Here is a 19,934-nt window from a genome sequence, read left to right on the forward strand (position 1 = left end):
CTCGACAAGACTGCATCATCATAGCCTTCAAACACAACTTTTTGCGATTTCTTGTTTCTTTTTTTTATTTTTTAGTTTACTTTGAAACAGAGTCCATAATCAGTTGTTTTTCTTTTGTATTATTGTTATATATGAGGACCCGACACAGGTAGGTAGGGATTATGTCAACTAGTGTGAATTTCGAGAGGGTTCCATTAAAAATACATATCAGGTGGCAAACGGAAATAGACTCAGTGCACCAAACGAGTGAGGTGTTAGGGTTCAGATGTCTGCGCCCTAGACAAAACACGCTACAAGCAGGTGTCGAATTGTTAGATGGAAATTGTGTCACATGTTCGACACAGAGTCTCGAAGCAGTTTTCATCGGAGAAACCGAGAGACAAGACATGTCCACACAATGTAAGGATCTAAGTGAATCGCTTTGAGACTGTTCGTTTATCGATTAATTTTTTAAGTAAGAAAACTAAGAAGAAATTAATTTTATTTTTTATAAGGAAGAATATTTTGGTCTCTCCCTTTGTTAATAAAACCTTTAAAACTGCAGGTGAAAATAGACTCAGTGCTGGTTCAACTCATCACATTTATAAATAAATCATATATAATTGAAAATGGTTGCAATCTTTCAATATTGTCATTTATTCTTTTTACCTTGTCTTGTATCCAACTGGTTTTCTATAAGTTTGCATTGGCATAACCATAAACAAAACTCCTTAAAACTTATTCGTTTTTCAAGAATTTTAATTACTGGACGAAAATAACGAGGGGGACAGTCTTTTTTTCCTAACACTGGTGAAAATGTGTGACGTCACATTTGGCCGCCATGACAGAGTGCAGTTATTGAAGATTACTCTATTGTTATGGTAATCACTAAAATGATCTTGCATTGACATATTAGATGGCTTGGATTTTAAACGGCCAAATTGCAAAACTTGACATTTTTTAAAAAGTTTTTGTCGTCTAGCCATTTTTTTTTTTTTTTTGCATCTGCCTGTAAAAGCGTGCATGAATGATCTATTTAATAAATTGCAATGTTTTAAAAGTGCATTGTGAACAGCAATTCGTACGCCACAAATGCAACAACATCATCATCATCATCATCATCATCTGCTGTATCCATAGCAACAAGTCATTTGTCTTCATCTTCATTTCCATCTTTGTTTTCTCAAACAACTTCGTATTAAACTCATCTTCTCTTGATTAGACCATTACAACAGACAGTTCAAAATATGCATACATTTCAAAGAGATATTTAGAATATGATAAAAATAAACAGATATTAAAGGGACCTGTGGAAATTCCACTGTTCTATCCTTCATCTGTTCTATATTGCTGTCATGTGGCACCTTTTTTAAAACTGAAACATACTTAATCTAAATAACGATTTTACTAAAAATGTACGACTAAAAATTAGGCACGACCAATGTACGACTAATTGCCGCTGCTGCTGATTAAAGTAATTTCGACACAAGCGACCAACTGTGTCCGCCAGCGTAAAATATCGTAGAACAATCTTGTAATAAAAAATCAAACGGATTTACTCAGAAATTTTGAGATATTTTTGACAAATATTTTTTTAAGTCCATACCTAAAAAGATATTTACTAAAGAAAACTCCCGATTTTTATTAAATATTCCCCCTTACACGGGCGATCTACTGAGTCCGTCAGCGTAAATATCTTATTATTATTAAAATAAACAATAAAACGAATTTACTTACAGTCGGGAGATTATTTTTGGCAAATCCTTAAAAGACTGAGACATTTTTTTGCAATCCAACGTGTCACTTTTTTTTATTATATTTTTCATCATCATTAAGTAGTGTCCTGTCTGGTACAGGTATTGACGGCTATAGCTCTTCATCTCTCTCTCTCATAATTATTATTATTTTTAAATAAAAAGCAAAACGAATTTAGTCACAGTCACAACTCTCAGTCAAGAGTTTTTTTTTTTTGTAAATTAAATTTTTCAAGTGTTCGTTTTCTTTAAAATTTGAATTTTGTAACCCAGTAATAATGTAACAATAGAAAATCTTTTTAAAAAGTAAAAGAAATCCTTAAAAACTGAGGCAATGTTTCCAATTCCGTGTGCCTCTTTTGGGGGAACTAGTTTCCCCTACATTATAAAAACATTAGTGTATAACTGCTCTCGTGGGGAGGCAAGTAAATAACTATTATTTTTAAAAATTATTTTCAGTTTTTTTTTTGTTTTTTTTTTTAATTTTCTTTTTTATTTTCTTCGCTTATTATAACGCGACTCTGGTTCATTTCTCAAAAAAAAAAAAAAAAAAAAAGAAGCAAAGCAATGACATTTTCAAAAAAGTTTTCTCAAACATTTTCCTAAGTTATCATTATTATCGATTATTGTTTTTTTCTTTTTTATGCTTTGGCTAATCAAATCCTTAACGATTGAAACAATTTTTTTTTCCAATAGTGTGCCAAATAATTGTCTCAGTCTTTAAGGATTTAATTAGACATACATAAATCGTATTTAATTTTGAGTTGAGCTGTGAGAAATTTAATTCTTACAAACTATTTTACTCCCTGGCAGAAGCCAAAGAAAATCCACAACTTACAAAAGCCATATCTTCAACTCCAAATTTATTCAATAACAACAGCAAAGAAAAGTCATTGGTTATGGCACAGTCCAATTGCAAAACGGTGAGCCAGTTTTGCCTCCATATCATGGAGCCGGTAGTGTAAACTCCTATTGTTGGAGTGGTAGTCTCTTTTCCTTGAAAGAATCCATGTATATTCATGGTGTTCTCGGTGGGAATGTTGGCGCTTATAATTAGGCATGATGCAAGTCGCTTGGGACGCTAATTGAATTGAGATGAGTTCCAATATTTGGTAAATATAAGCATGAAGAAATGTTCACGGATGTCATGCTGTACTTAGGATATTTTCAGCAATATAAAATTGTCTCTGCTTGTAGAAATGTAATCCTTTGTTCACCAACAGTTTGGTGATATAACATGAAGAAATTGACGTAGCTTCATTCTCATGTGGGTGCTGCTAAAAAGGAGTCCTCCCCTTGCCGAGTTCTGTACATGGACTGAAAAATAAAAGCATGATACTAAAAAGGGCGCCAAGAAATTCACTTGACTCATTCAAAATTAACCAATCACAGACCGGCTACTAGAACTGCATAGGCGGCTTAAACAAGAAAGATGGCGGTTGTAATGGAGTTTCTCACAGAGCATAACTAGTAAAGTTAAGTCATGACTAATCTAAAAAATAAACTTGTTTATTTTTTTACAAAAATTTTCGATGAAAAAAACCCCCTAAAATTGGGGGAAAAAAAATAATTGTCTCAATCTTTAAGGATTTCATTAAATAAATACTTATGTATCTATTTACTTTCTGCTCTTTTGTAAATACTTTTTATATGAATATAAAAAAATATTTGCCAAAAAATAAACTCTTGACTGAAAATTGTGAGTAAACTTATTTTATTGTTTATTTTAATGATACCACAACGAACCATATTTTGCACGGACAAACCCAATAGTTTGTCAGTGCTTTAATAATGAATCGCCAGCAGCAGCAGCAAATAGTCAGACTTAATTTAGTCGTACATTTTTAGTAAAGCATGTTATGTACGACTAAATTGCGGCACAACTAAAATGTCTGATCAGCTTCTGCTGAATCAAGCAACTTTACGCATTGTTTCTATGTGACAAACAGCAAGAGCAGTCAGTCGTACATTGGTCGAGCATAATTTTAGTCATATATTTTAGTAAAACTTTCTAAATAATTTGGTTTAAAAAAACCCGACTTACTTTACCACTAACCTAAAGTTCGAATGGCAATCCTCTTTCTCCTTGTATCCTTCAATGTGTACCTCCGTTCAGTCTATATAGACCCTGGATAACCCCTGTAATTGTGAGGCAAGGATTGTGCAATCCCAACCACACCTCTCCTGAATCGGCACTGTGCAAACCTAAAGATATTGAGTCAAGTACGATAGCCATTAGACCAGCTTGACACGTTTTAAAAAGCGTTTTCAAGCCTACTTATTCTTAACATAAGTAATCTGTCATGCGAACAATTCACGCATGCACATTTTGTGAAACAGTTGACAAACAGATAAAAATCTGATGACCCCCACCATGTACCAATTTTTCAATTTTGCCCCCTTACCAGCCCTTTCTTTGGATGAAAACCGATTAAAAAGTTTTCCACAGGTCTGATTATCCTATATAGCAAATTTCAAGTCTGTAGATAAAAAAATGCACCGAGCATATAGGTTGAGAAGTGTCCTCTCACACAAACAAACATTCTCACTTTTATATATATATATATATATATATATATATATATATATATATATATATATACATATATATAATTTTCACAATTTTGCACTGATTATGGAAAGTAAAGTTTCAAATGGGTTCGAATACCCTATATAGTAAGTTTCATGTCTGTAGACCAAAAACATACAGAGGAGTTTAGTAGGCAAAATTATTTAAGCATATATATATATATATATATATATATATATATATATATATATATATATATATATATAAAGAGATTTGTGTTTACTATAAACTTTTTATGCAAATATTAAGCAAGTATAAATCATGTAGAATATCTGCATTAATATAATTACACGTAATACGTAACTAAAGATGATCATCCCATAAGAAAACCGGAAAAGTTGTAGGGAATTAATTAAAATGAATGTTTAAAAGAATATGCAAATTAGCTAGATCTTCTGCAGATGAATGCAACTCCACAACCCATATATAACAAAGTTGTATTAAACCGTCGTATATATTTTATGAGGAATGCATTGAATAAGGAAATAGATAAATAAGTAATCTTTGTAAATGTATTCACAAAATATGAGATATTTGCACCCAGAGAGCTCATATGTTTGATTAACTAAAAAAAGAGGGAAAGAAGTAATCTATATAACTCTAACCTATTATCCAACTTTCTCTGCAGTGTAATATAATCTTTTTCTTTTTTTTTTTTTACATAGGAGTCTCCACTTATCATAGCCCAGAGGCCACTCGAGGATAAGGGTTAAAGAGTGTACAGTAGTAAATGGGACAATATCACAGTAATCGTTAGAAATGTAAGTTTGGTAAATTGGATTACTTTAAGGGAACGACTCATCAAGAACTTGTTTACATTGGACTTAAAGTCGACCATATTATAATCAGCTAGAAAGCAGGTAAACGGAAGACAGTTCCACAGGGGCGCAGTTCTAAGAAAGAAGCTCTGTGAATTATTTCAATCTATTTTTTTTCTAACCCCACCCCGCCCTGCTGTCATTTGCCGACGACTCCTAATGATAATAAACGTGTATTCATTTAATAAATCCTTTTCAAAGATCGGCTCATATCAACTTCTTCTAAGGAGTATTGTCAGCATTTAAATGGAATTTCAACATGTCATCTGACATAACACGTTAAAAACAAAAAACACAAAATGAAAACAACTTCATTAAAACAACACACTTTGCATTTTTAGGGTTAGTGGTAAGGTCAAATGGGCATTTTTTTGTTTTTTTTGTTTTTGTTGCTGGAAACTTAATCTTAACTTGTAAAATGGATTTTCTCGACTTAATCTACATTCCCGGGCAACGCCAGGACACAGGTAGGATCAAACCTCATAGTAATGACGTATCCAATACATAATGAGAGTATCCTGTACCTCTACAAGGCCACCATTCGCTCATGCATGGAGTATTGTTGCCACATTTAGGCTGGTGCATCTGCTACTAATCTCTCCCTCTTCAACAGAGTTCAAAAGAGTTTCGCCAACCTAATGGATCCTGCACTGTCAGCTAGGCTTCAGCCTCTGTCCCATCGACAAAATGTTGCATCCCTCTGCCTGTTTTACAAGTACTTTAATCGTAGGTTCTCTGACGAACTACAAGCCCTTGTACCCCCTCGACATAAATATCCTAACAAACCCGGCAAGCAGCAAAATCCCACCCCTACACAGTAGAGATCCCTAGATGTAAGAAAGCCTTCTACTCTAATAGTTTCTTCTCTAAAACCGCTAGATTTTGGAATTCCCTTCCTGGTTCCTACTTCCCTAATCGTACTGACATGCAGAATTTCAAGTGTAATGTGAACAGACATCCTGCTGCTCAACTCCCTATGTAGTATCCCTGCAAATTATGTTTCAGATAGTAGCCCCTTACATCAAAGTGGCACTGTGCCTTGTTTGGGGTGAAACTGCAATAAAAAAATCAAGAAAAAAAAATATTGCAGAAGAAATTGTCTGAAACTGAAGAATTATACAATGTAAGAAATCTCTCTTACCATTTTTTGAACAATGGCAGAACAAGACAATCACAACAAAGGCCTATCTTTAAAATTCAATACAAATTTTATTGATCTTCGGTTGCAAAAAAAACAATGCCCATCCTTTGCCCTTGTAAACAGAGCTGTTAGCAACCTCGTAACGTAATAGTCATCGATTCTTCAACAGGAACTGGAAGCAGGTTCATTCTGTTTTCGAAGATAAGAGTTTGCAGCCGTAGAAGGGGTCGATAAGATGCCTTCTGATGTAAAGGATCCAATATTCACACTGACAGCATAGTGCAGAAGTCCATGAAAATATGCATATATTTAGGCATGAAATAAATTGTTCCAAGTCTCTTATGATGATGAGCCTAATTACTTAGGCATAAGGTAAGCTGTCTCAAAGAGATGAAAGTTGGAGGCTCCATGCCTCTCGCGGTGGGAGTGGGGGAGTTTCAATGTCCTTCTAGGATTCGGCTGCTTGATGTGACTGGAACAGATTCCATCTACCCATCGCGTTCAAGTTCTTCACTGAAACTAAAAAGCAAACACACAAAATACAAAAGGCCCGCGAAAGCATAACGCTTCGCAGAGAATAAAATCGCCCAATCTGATTGGTCCAAAAAAAATACAATGGGAGGCATGATGTAATTGTCAAATTTCTGACAGCAATTAATGACATCATTATGAAGAACTAATAAAAACATAAATTATTTATATAATAATAATGTGGAGACTAACACACACAAACCAAAAGTATAGACCAGATAAACTGCCACAGAGACAAAACATGAAGTGCTACATGGAACCAAGAACATTGAAGCTGCATTCCTATAAGTTCTCTACCCCCCCATCCCCCCATTACCACATCACTGCCCCCCCCACCCCACCCCAAAAAGAGTGAAACCAAATAGCCAAGTAGTCAAGGAGGAAGGAAAGACCAAGGAGTGAGCATTAACCAGACCTCCACTGTATAAGTGCGAAAAGAACTTGCCACCCAAATTCCAGTAAAGACCGATGCCCACTGCCAACGAGAAATCAATGGTAAGCAGCTGTTGCGATAATGCAATTTTATTAGCAAATGGTATCGAAAGAGGTGGAGAGTACTGGAAAATCTGGAGAGACTTGTTGTCACTCAGCTTCCAGGGAACACCACTGGCTTTATTCAATGAGATCTTTGATAAGCTGTGTGAAAGCTCCTTGTGAGCCCATAATAAAAAATGTCATGTCTATAAGTACGTTATCACTCTTCATACCCTTTTTATAAAAGATGGGATCATCGGATCGCTGAAAATGGAATGCAAAAAAGATAATTAAAAAAATTTTTTTTTTTTATCTCATGTTAATATTGTTTTGAACGTGAACCTCATTTTCTTAGTCTTCGGGCTAAGATCAAAATACAGTAACAATGGAATCCTTGTATATGCAACCATATCTATGAACAATAAAATTTCCAGTCAATTTGAAGCTTCTGTGCTTGACCTTTACCCCTGATCTTAAATGGAACACGTACATCAAATCTGTTGCCAAGGCTGCTGGATGTATGGTGGGATCCTTCTATCGATCCAGTAGATATCTCATGGCTGATGCAATTCTCTATCTATATAAGAGCCAGGTACGTCCAAGGATGGAGTACTGTTGCCACATCTGGGCAGGAGCTGCTAGAAAGGACTTATCCTGCCTTGATAGAGTTCAAAATAGACTTCGTAGCCTAGTAGGGAATGTTCTTTTCACTTCCCTGCAACCTCTCTCTCACAGAAGAGATGTTGCGAGTTTGTCTCTACTTTATCGCTATTTTCATGGCAAGTGCTCGACTGAGCTTCAAAACTTTCACAAGAAACACTTGTCTAGCTGAAAGCACTATCAATTATTCCCCTCACTCTTTATCTGTGCCTAAACCTAAATGTAGATTCCATGAACAAAGCTTCTTTCTTAGAACTGCACGCCTATGGAATTGTCTTCCGTTTTTCTGCTTTCCGGCTGACTACAATATGGTTGTCGTCAAGTCCAATGTAAACAAGTTCTTGATGAGCCGTCCCACTTAAATTAACAAATTTACCGAATTTCCATTACTAACGATTACTATATTGTCCAATTGACTACTGTACACTCTTAAGCCTTATCCTCGAGTGGTCTCTGGGCCTTGATAAGTGATTATGCCTATGTGTAAAAAAAAAAAAAAATTTGGAGTTGTCTTTAACAGATCGGTCCCCAATGTAAATGTGGTATTTTGGTGACTGAAATGATTCTAGTTAAGAGCAGGAGAGACATTATTATCATTGTTATCATTGTAGACTAAAGATGATTAACAACAACCATCATCTACACAGTTTTTGATGGCCTTGTGTCTAAATTGCTTGAAATATTTTTATATATATATTTTTGCAAATAAATAATTCAAAGTGCAGTATCTGTTCTATGCAAAGAACAACCACTATCAGTAGTTTCCCTTACTCCTTCTGTCTACCTAAAACCAAACGAATCTTCCATGAGCACAATTTCTTTCCTAGAACTGCCCATCTGCGGAACTCAATATTACAGGGCTACTTCCAAACTGACTCGAACAAAACTAAATCAAATTTCGAATATTTAATCTATATCATATTACTCTTTGTCTCTCTGTCTGTCCATTCCACTTTTTCTAGGAAAATACTGAGCTGATCTGTCTGAAATTTTGCATGAGCTTTTGTTATGATAAAATTATTAAATGCAAATTCATATGAATTGACATGATACGACCTTTGACCTGCTCGATTCTGTTGTTGGCATTGGTTTTATCAGTTTTTCAAGGGAGGAACCACATGAAAGTTGCTAACATTCATGAAAATGGTATTAAGGAACCGAGAGGATTCGAACTTGGCACACCCAGGTTGTCAGTCTATGTCATTAGACACTCCACCACAACCACCTCCCATTTTTAAGGTGACAGAAAATAAATCTAAAAAGACCTACAAAACACGGCTGAAACAATTTCTTCTGTACTCCCCAACCTCCAAGTGCTACCAGATTAAACTGTCTGTAGATACCGGCTTTCTGATCTAAAAATGCACCAAACATTGATGTTATTGTTTTTTTTATCCTTTTCTTTTGCAAAACTCAATCATGTTCTGTAAAGCCAAAATCAAAAACAGTTTTCCTCTACAAAACAACTACACCAAACACTCTCAATAAATATTTAAAAATATAAAGAACTTGAAGCATAACAACTTTAAACAAAATGACCAAACCCGACATTAAATAATCCGAACATGGTTGACATGCCACAAAACAGAACTACTAAACCAAACCAAATCCCACTCCCAACAGTATTCTTTGATCATAGATTTTAAAAGTAGTTGCTACAAGCTCTGAGCTGCTTTCACCACCAGCACCATAATTATCATATTGATGTCACTAGTCAGAAATTTTAATTGCCTGCTTGCCAGGCCTTGATTTGGTATAGCCTTGATGACACCACAAAAGAGTTTTATGCTGCTGCTTCAAGTTTATGGGCTTATTTCTGTGTTTAGAAACTAAAATTAAAAGTTAGAATAAAAATATTCTTTAAGTTTATTTTTTAAACAAAAAAACAAAAATTATAATTTAGTCAAAAAGGCTGAGAGTAATAAAAAGAAATGTTTGCAAGTCACAGCTGCGAAAAGAAGACACAGGTGTGTAATTCACATCTTCTTTCATAGTTTTAAGCTCCTGGCGCTTTGGAATGGAAATATGCACATTATATATATATATATATATATATATATATATATATATATATATATATATATATATATATATATATATATGTATATATATATATATATAGTATTAGCAGACCGCCCATTGTTGCCCAGTCGTAAAAAATGCATAACTATTATATTTTGATTAATACAGAATTCTTATTTATTATAAACAGAAATATCGTAGGTATTAAATGTAACCTTAAATTCCTTCAAGTAATAAAAAGACCCCCCCCCAAAAAAACAGAAAGAAACTAAGACATGTGCATGTGAGTATAATGTTTTTTCTAAACAGTTCACTTTTTGTAAGCAAAAGAAAGAAATACTCAAACTGAGATCGAAACCAAAACCTAAAGACAGTGAGTCAAGTACAATAATCATTAGGCCAGCTTGCCATGTTCCTTAAAAAGTGTTTTCAAACCTATTTATACTTAACATAAGGAAGCTGTCATGCTTCCCGACCGTGCATCCGCGGTCGCGAAACTGTTGACTGATAAAAATCTGATCGCTCCCATGTACCAATTTTTTTAATTTTGACCTTTTTTTCGGCTGGAAACCGACTTAGAAGTTTTGCACATACCTAAATACTCTATATAACAAATTTTAAGTTTGTAGATCAAAAATTCGTTGAGTATATAGGTTGAGAAGTGTCCTCACACACACGTTCTCATTTTTATGGATAAATAGATATACTATTATATAAAATGAACTTTATCTGTACGTGCATTTGTGTGTGTGTGAGTTTGTTCCCTAAAACAGCTGTGCCGATTTTTATCAAATTTCACACAAAGGTACGTTATGTGCTTGGCAGATAGATTTTTTTTTTATCAGAATGACAAGTTTCATGCTTCAATTGTGCTCTATGCAGACACATTTATTTTGAACGCACCTCTGTCATATCAAAGAACCTACTGTTGATATTATATGCCTGGCCTTACTGCTTGTGCCGTGCTAATAGCTTGAATTTAAAAAGAAAAAAGTCAAGTATCATGGTGCAGTTGTTGTTTAAACAGAAACATTAATTTCAAACGCGCCTGCCATATCTACTGTTGATTTTATATGTCGGGCCTTTCGGCTTGTGTGGTAATAAAACTTCTCAAATGCACTTGTGATGTTAGGCTGTGTAAGGTGTTAACTTCGGGCAAAATTGCCTGTTCATCGAATAATTCCGATTATCGATACTTATCAAAGACATTCTGATACAAAACCTATCTAAGAACACTGCCAGGCACATAAAGTACATTCATGTGAAATTTTAGAAAAATCGGTCCTGCCGTTTTCGAAATCATAGGGAACTCTCTCTCTCTCTTTCTCTCTCTCTCATACACACACACATAAATATATAAATTCATAAAAAATAAAGCAATTTTTAGCATTTTTTAAATCCTATTTTCTTCACTTTCAGATCGTTTGTATTTTTATTTTTATCTATTTATATATGATTTATTTATATATGATTTATTTATATATGATAGATAAAGATTTTAAATTCATCCACTTCAAGCTTTGAATGAATTTGCGCATGCACAAAAGTAATAGAAATATGTCAGTAAGTTGAAATGAACATTTTGCATTTCAACTTGCCAACATATTTCTGTATGCGTTATTCATCCATCCAAACAAAGATTTTACTTGTTATAAACCATCTGCACGCCTGTGGAACTCTGTTCCGTCTGCCTGCTTCCCACCGGACTACAACTTGGATGTGTTCAAGTCCAACGTTAACAAATTCCTAATGAACCGCCCCCTTAAGTAAACACTTCATCAAATCTCCACACTAACGTAATGTACTTGCAATAACCCTTATCCCTGAGTGGCTTCCGGGCCTTGATAAGTGGTGATCACTGTGTAAAAAAAAAAAAAAAACTATGGTGTATGATTACTATTTTCTGTTAATTTCAATGTTATGTGACCAGTAGTTTAAGAGTTTATCGGTTAAATTTTTTTTACACAGTCACACACACATAAATATATTTACGGTTTATTTATAAAGAAAAAAAATTTAAACTAAAAAATGTTAACAATTCTGCACTTTTACGCGACACATAAATTTATGTTCAATATATTTGAAACCCTGAGTAATTCCACGTAAGTCATCTCATTTTGAAAAACCATTCGCTATGGACTCTGAAATTGTTCAAAAAGATTTTGAAGCTATCAACAAATGAATTAATTTTTTTTTTTGTTTTTTAATATAAAAGCCAAGATGTACATTTTGATGGCATTTTTGAAAGGATCTTTTGTTTGTTTCATCTTGATTGCTGTCATTATCAAAATGTTTCGTTCATTGGACACTTTAGTCATGTTTTTTTTTTCATAATAATTACCTGGAAATTTCAAATGCTATTTAATTCACTTGATTAAATTGCTCACATTCCAAATGTCACGTTTTTTTTTTTTAGATATTTAATAGAACTTAATTCCTTTTTGGTACAAATCTCAAATAGTTAAATTTTTTAAATTTAAAAAAAAATTTTTTTTATTACATTTTCACCTCAAACAAGGCACATTGCCACTTTGGTGTAGGGGGCTACTATCAGGGTCAGCAACTACTGGGGCACTATGTAGGGATTTGGGCAGCAAGATGTCGGTTCACGTTGCACTTGAACTTCTGCATGTCAGTACAGTTAGGGAAGCAGGATCCTGGAATGGAATTCCAGAGTCTAGCGGTTCTGGGGAAGAAACTACTGGAGTAGAAAGATCTTCTACATCTAGGGATCTCTACTGTGTGGGGGTGGGATTTAGCTGCCTGTCAGGTTTGTCAAGGGTGTCTGCGTCGTGGGGGCACAAGTGTCTGCTGTTCGTCAGAGCATTCGTCATTAAAATACTTGTAGAACAAGCAGAGGGATGCAACATTTCGTCGATGGGACAGAGGCTGAAGCTTAGATGCCAGTTCAGGGCCTATCAGATTGGAGGCTCTTTTTTGAACCTTGTCTAGGAGCGAGAGACTAGTAGTAGATGCACCAGCGCAGATGTGACAACAATACTCCATACATGGGCAAATGGTGGCCTTATAGAGATACAGGATACTTTCAGGTGTCAGTAGTTTTCTAGCATGGTAGAGAGAGCCTACCTTTTTTGCAGCGGCCCTGGCAATGCTTTCAATATAATTGTTCCAGCTCATGTTTCCTGTGAACGTTAGACCAAGCAGTTTGAAAGATGTACTCTCAGACAGGGAGTCACTGGCCATTGCTATTGGTGGCAGAGAAGGTTTCTTGTAGTTATTGAAGGAAACCAGTTTAGTCTTGGCAGCATTGAATGTGACCATCCATTTATGTCCCCATTCCACTACAGATTGGAGGTCATCCTCTAGTGTTTTTGCCATTTCTTTAGATATTTGTTTATTTGTTTTCCTGTCGTGTCTGTTATAGAGTGTGGTGTCATCAGCATATATACCCATCTCAGAGGCAGTTTTGTCGGAGAGGTCATTAATAAATATCAGGCACAATAGAGGTCCAAGAATAGACCCCTGAGGCACTCCCGCATTTATATCACACTGTTTAGATGTTCGACCGTCGAGGACAACCTGGATTTTTCTCTTATCTAAGAAGGATTTAATTATGCTAAGTATTCTATCAGTGATACCGTATGATTCAATTTTCCTGAGGAGACCCTTGTGCCATACCCTGTCAAAAACCTTAGATATATCTAGAGCTACCGCTCTGCCCTCCCCCGCTTTGTCCAGTGAATGGTATATATGTTCAGAGATTACAGTGAGGATGTCAGCTGTGGAACGGGCTTGTCTAAATCCATATTGTTTGTCAGTCAGAAGTTTAGCATCTCTAAGGTGCCGGACTAGAGCATGGTTAATTATGGTCTCAAATATTTTGGCAAAAAATGGGAGGAGGCTAATGGGGCGATAATTTGATGGGTCGGTTTTTTCGCCAGAATTCTTGAATATTGGTACCACAGAAGCGGTTTTCCAACAGCCCGGAAAGCAGGATTCATTAAGGCATTTGTTGTAGAGTTTGGAGAGAACTGGAGCTACTTAGGCTGAGCACTTTTTTAATAGCACAGCTGGGATGAGATCAGGTCCACATGCTTTTGAAGTGTCAAGATTTTTTATGATAGCCTGTACCTGAGCAGGGGTGATTTTTTAGATCGTCTAGCGTGGCGTCTGTCTGCAAAGGAAAGTCAGGCAGAGGGTGGTTGGAAGGGTCCAGTGTGGAGTTCGAGGCAAACCGGCTGGCAAGCAAATTAGCTTTGTCGGTTGCTGAGCAAACAACCTCGTGATTGTTGGTTAGTGGGGGAATTGTTGATTGCCCATTATTTACTACACTGTTGTAGATTTTCCAGAAGTCACGATTTCCCAATTTTTGTGCTTCAATGCGGTTTTTAGTGGTTTCAGTAAATTCTCTCTTGGCTGTCACTATTTCTTTCTTAACGTTACTTCTAGCTTCTATATACTTCTGTCTGTTTGAACTGGACTTATGTCGGTTAAATCTGTGGTATGCATGTTGTCTTTGAGCAATGGCAGTTGCGCAAGTCGAAGTAAACCATTGGGGAGAGTGGGGCTTGCTATAAAATTTCCGCATGGGAACATGTGCTTCCATTGCGGTTTTGAACCATTCAGTGGTCTCATTTGCGCACTATTCAGCAGGAAGAGAAAAAATATTTCCCCATGGGGCATCTCTGATAAGATCTCTGATGGCTTCCCAGTCAGACTTTTTATAATATCTCGTTGTTTTGAGCACTGCCTGTTCAGTTTTGGGTCTAGAATTTAGGGCGATTTCAACAATTATCACTGCATGGTCAGCGTTCCCGAGTGGGCTGTCAGCATTTGTTGTACAATCCTCGGGAACTGTAGTCAGAAACAGATCTAGAAGTGATGCTTGTTGTTCTTGCTGGTCAGGGAAACGGGTTGGAAACGTAACCATTTGTGATAAGGAGTGAGATATAGCAAAACTATGTGTTGTGCTGCCCGCTGCATCTGTGTGAGTAGAGAATCCAAGCCAGTTTTTGTGGTGAACATTAAAGTCACCAAATACATGGACTTGGGCGCTAGTGTTGAGGGAGAGTACTGTGTCTATACTGTCAGAGACTTTGTTTATTAAGGTGCAGTCCTGGGTCGAGGGAGAGCGGTAGAGAAAATAAAAGTAGCTAATGTTGTGTTGTATGTTTAGTCTGAAGCACATAAAGGCTTGATCGTCTGTTTCTAGGTTTGTTTCTCTAGTCAGGAGGAGGGTTTTACGAATGTAGACTCCAAGTCCGTGCATATGTCTGTCAGAGTCCTTACGGCAGAGTGGGAGATAGCCAGGCATGTTAAAGTAATTAGAGGGGATGGACGAGTGTAGGTTAGTCTCACTTAGTGCTAAGATATCCGGGGTATTTGTTAGGAGAAATGCTTCAACATCAGCTAAATTAGTTCTAAGCCCACGGATGTTAGTGAATGCAAGCCTCAAGGGAGGAGGCAAGTTGAATTTGTCTGTCCCTAGGCCTGATTTGAGCTTATTTTTTGATTGTAGTGTCATCATGTTTTTAAAGAGTTTCAGTTAGGTGAGGGGGAGCTGAACAAGAGGTTATGCAGGATATCAGACATGCAACACAATCAGACCATTGGCTGACCTTTCTTCAACTAGGACTGTGGCCTCGGGAAAGCCCATCGGGGATGAGTGCAGGGTCCCTTTTCACTGCGCGACATGGCACTACAAACAACCCGATATTATACAACTGTTGATGGGCTCCTGTACTACCAGTCGGAAACAGCAGCCAGGAACTGTCAATCCGGTACCCTCAGCCCATCAGAAGAAGATCACCCAATCTAATTGCACAGGCATGCGTGGTACTCAAGCACTCCCAAGTGCCTAGTTATGAGGGGTGGGATGTGTCGTGAGTGGGGGAACGGCATTTAATGCCCTAGACAAGAAACAAGATCTACCACTAAGTGTTTTGTCGATTCACCTGTGATAGTGTCTCTGCACCTGACTAATAGGCAAAGAAGGAGTATGGAAGCCGGCGATAGACAGAGCCTATCTACCCTTTAAGCAATTTAGGTTTGCAGACCAGTAATTTGCTTGAGTCACCAGCTCTAGGAAGGTTGTCGTCCAAGACTGGAGAGGCCTCCCTCCCCTTTGGTTTAGTTTCAGAGTTTTCCTTCTCCTAGACGGGTGATCTGGAAAGATCTACTGGGTCTATCAGCCCTGAGAGGGTTTGCTCAGCGCCTGGGTCCTACTCCAGGTATTTCTGCGACCCCGCGTGGTTAGTTAATGTTACAGGGTTAGCTTGTAAAGGTTTATAATTAAATCTTTTTAACACTTGATAACTTGTAAACCAAAAACAAAAATTATTTATAATTCATATAAAACGCATTAGAATGAAATTCCCCACCTAACCAGCTGTTTTAACATTTATAATAGTTTTTATATCAAACTTTTACATTAAAAAAAAACTATATATACTCGATACTTAACATTTAATGGCGGCCACATCATGCTTACAATTGGCCGCCATTAATGGTAGAATGTATGGACAAAGGATTTTAGAGATGAAAAACATGTTAACAATTTTGCACTTTTACCCAACACTTAAATTTATATTCAATATATTTGATACCTGAGTAATTCCACGTAAGTCATCTCATTCTATTTATAATTTGAAAATTTTATCCGAGCAGAATGTCTCCTTCAAAATCACATCATTGTTTCTCATCCGTCTTCAGAAATGGTTTCTGTTTATGAATCGACACAAATGTAACAATGGTTTCTCCGTTTCCAACAAGAAACAAATCTGTGCCGACATCTTTTCTGTTAGATTTTCTTTTCTTTTTTATTTTTTAAGATACAAAAAGAAAAAGAAAAAAAAAATTGTTTCCGCTTTGAAAATAATTCGATTTGTTTTTTTCTAAAAAGATTTACGGAAATAAGTTAGAGCTAAAGAAATGTATTTTCTGGGCCAAATATGATAAATGAAATGCACATCTTCACAGAGAAAAGTGAAATTTGATCCTCTTTCTCTTTCTCATATATATAGGTGTGTGTGTGTGTGTGTGAAATTATATATATATATATAGGTGTGTGTGTGTGTGTGAAATTATATATATATATATGTGTGTGTGTGTGTGTGTGTGTGTGTGTGTGTGTGTGTGAGAAGTGCAATTTGATCCTCTCTCTCTCTTTCTCTCTTTCTCATATATATAGCTGTATGTGTGAAATTATATATACATATATATATATATATATATATATATATATATATATGTGTGTGTGTGTGTGTGTGTGAAATTATATATGTGTGTGTGTGTGTGTGTGAGAAGTGCAATTTGATTATCTTTCTCTCTCTCTTATATATGCACATATATATATTTTATATATAGGTATATCTATATACATATATATATGCACATATATATTATATATATATATATATATATATATATAATATATACACATATATATACACATATATATGCACATATATACATATATATATATACACATATATATATACACATATATATATACACATATACACACATAGATATATGTGTGTGTAAAATTTCATATTTATATATGCGCGTGTGTGAAATTATATATATATATATATATATATATATATATATATATAATTTCACACACACGCATATATAAATATGAAATTTCGCACACACACCCACACGCACACACACACACATATATATATATATATATATATATATATATATATATATATATATGGGGAAATATGTTTATTAAATTTCCACTTTTTATTTTTTCACAATGACGTCATAGCATGTATGTTATGACGTCGTATAACGATAGGAGATGACGTCATGTATGACATCATGTATGGAGGGCAAAAATGAAAGAGTTCCCGGGCAACGCTGGGCGGCCTCCTAGTATGTGTGTTCGTATACAGACATTTCCAGGTTTACACCTGGGAGACTTTTAAAACCATTAGGAGAGATGCTGTCTTCATTAAGATATGCATCTAGGAGAAGGAAAACTGATATAAACTCTAAAGTCTACTATGTGTCCTGTTTGTGGCAATCAATTGCACCGACCGAGATTAGCAGTTGTTCCACAATTGTGGATGGTTATACACAAGTCTTCACTACTACAAATAATTAATTTGTGTAGATTTTCAGACAACTTGTTGATGCGGACCTCATATGTCGAAATAGACGGTAGCGTCCATCATATATATATATATATATATATATATATATATATATATATATATATATATATATATATATATATGATGTGTGTATGAAGATTGCACCAGCGTGAAACACTAGTGTTTGTAAGTAAAAACACTAAATATTCAAAATTAAAAATATTCTTATCGTTTTCATCGGCAAGGATTGGGCTTCTTGGAGAATTTATAATTAGCTGATAATCTATGCATAATGCGATGTTCCATCCTCTGCTGTTGAACACTATATACATTTATTTATTTTTTAATTTTAAGTATCTATTACTGTTAACTGCCGACATTAGTGTTTCATGCTCACACAATTTTCAAAGTAGGAAATGATAATTACTGCTGCACGAAAGATTCAGATCCAATTGCAAAGTCATCTTTAACTATACAGTCTGGTATTCAACCCTTAGAGCACCATCAATTAACATGGAAATGAAGAGAATTTAAATGTCAAAATGGTAGTACTATACAGTAAGCTTAGTAATAGTGGGTTTAACAGCAGAGGCCAGAACACCGCATTAGACATACATTGACGGCTCTTTATAAACTATCATTCTTATTTTTGTTGAAGGGATTAGAAAAATATTTATTTTAAGCCGCAGACATAGTTACTGCCAGTGGAAGGATATATATATATATCATCTTGGAAGATTTTAACCTTTCAAACTATATAAAAAAAATTTATTTAATTTTTATATTTATTTATATTTTTAATCATTCGTTGGAAAACTGTCTTTTACTGTTTAAACGTTGTCTTAAAGAGTATTGCTTGCCAACACCGTGGAAAACCTCATCAGTATGCCCTGTATTTAAGAATTCAGGTGATCGGTCATCTCCCTATAAGTACAGGCCAATAAGTCTCCTGTGCGTCATGAGTAAGCTGCTGGAATCTGTGTTAAATAGAGAAGTAGTCAACCACCCCAGCAAAAATAAACTTCTTCGTGATAGACAATATGGTTTCCGTTCTGCTAGATCTACAGTAGATGTGCTTACGGTTATATCTCATAGGATTGACAGAGGCTTCCTTTCTAGGGCAGTTGCTCTTAACATATCAAAGGCCTTTGATAGGGTATGGCATAAAAGTCTACTTCACAAGATCTACAGTTACGGTATAGCGGGAAATGTCTTCTCAATTATTAAATTATTTGTCTCGTATAGGCTCATAAGAGTAGTGGTTGATGGTCAGAAATCAGAAGCCCACAGTATTAATGCTGGAGTTCCTCAGGGGTCCATCTTGAGCCCAACTCTCTTCCTGATCTACATTAATGATCTTCCAAATCACATCCTAAGATCATTCATAGACATTTATGCTGATAGCAGTACATTGAAAATCGTAAACGACCAAGTTCTCTCTGATTCTCTCTCTTCTGATCTTGAGCATGCGGTACAATGGGGAAAGAGGTGGCTGGTTACTTTGAATGCATCTAAAATCAAGCTTCTGTATTTTCATCATCAACGCTCTGATCCCCATCTGGTATCAATTAAAATGAATAACTCTCATCTTGGAGAAACTCCATGCTTTGACAAGCTCCTGGCCTTGACCATTACTCCTGATCTGAAATGAAACACGTACATCAAATCTGTTGCCAAGATTGCTGGGAAAATGGTGAAATCCTTCTATTGATCCAGTAGATATCGCACTGCTGATGGAATTATCTACCTATGTAAGAGCCAGGTACGTTCAAGGATGGAATACTGTTGCCACATCTGGGCAGAAGTTGCTAGAAAGACTTATCCTTCCCAGACAGAGTTCAAAATAGACTTTGTAACCTATTGGAGATGCCTTTTTCTCTTCCCTGCAATCTCTTT

The 19,934-nt window shown here is 35.7% G+C and overlaps 2 protein-coding genes across 23 annotated transcripts in view; both read left to right on the forward strand.

Moving 5' to 3' along the window:
• The window catches only part of LOC145291925 (tensin-3-like), a 1,436,242-nt gene that overhangs the window by 22,948 nt on the left and 1,393,360 nt on the right, over positions 1-19,934 (forward strand). The window lies entirely within an intron of this gene.
• Positions 16,399-19,934, forward strand: part of LOC145292344 (uncharacterized) — a 69,722-nt gene continuing 66,186 nt past the window's right edge. Inside the window, exon 1 of the mRNA XM_080138675.1 lies at positions 16,399-16,438. Coding sequence (XP_079994801.1) covers positions 16,399-16,438 — 40 coding nt within the window. The remainder of the gene's footprint in view (positions 16,439-19,934) is intronic.

The sequence above is a fragment of the Euprymna scolopes genome, chromosome 13, assembly GCF_053919585.1.
Source record: "Euprymna scolopes isolate OS-2025 chromosome 13, ASM5391958v1, whole genome shotgun sequence".
Taxonomy (NCBI): Eukaryota; Metazoa; Mollusca; class Cephalopoda; order Sepiida; family Sepiolidae; genus Euprymna; species Euprymna scolopes.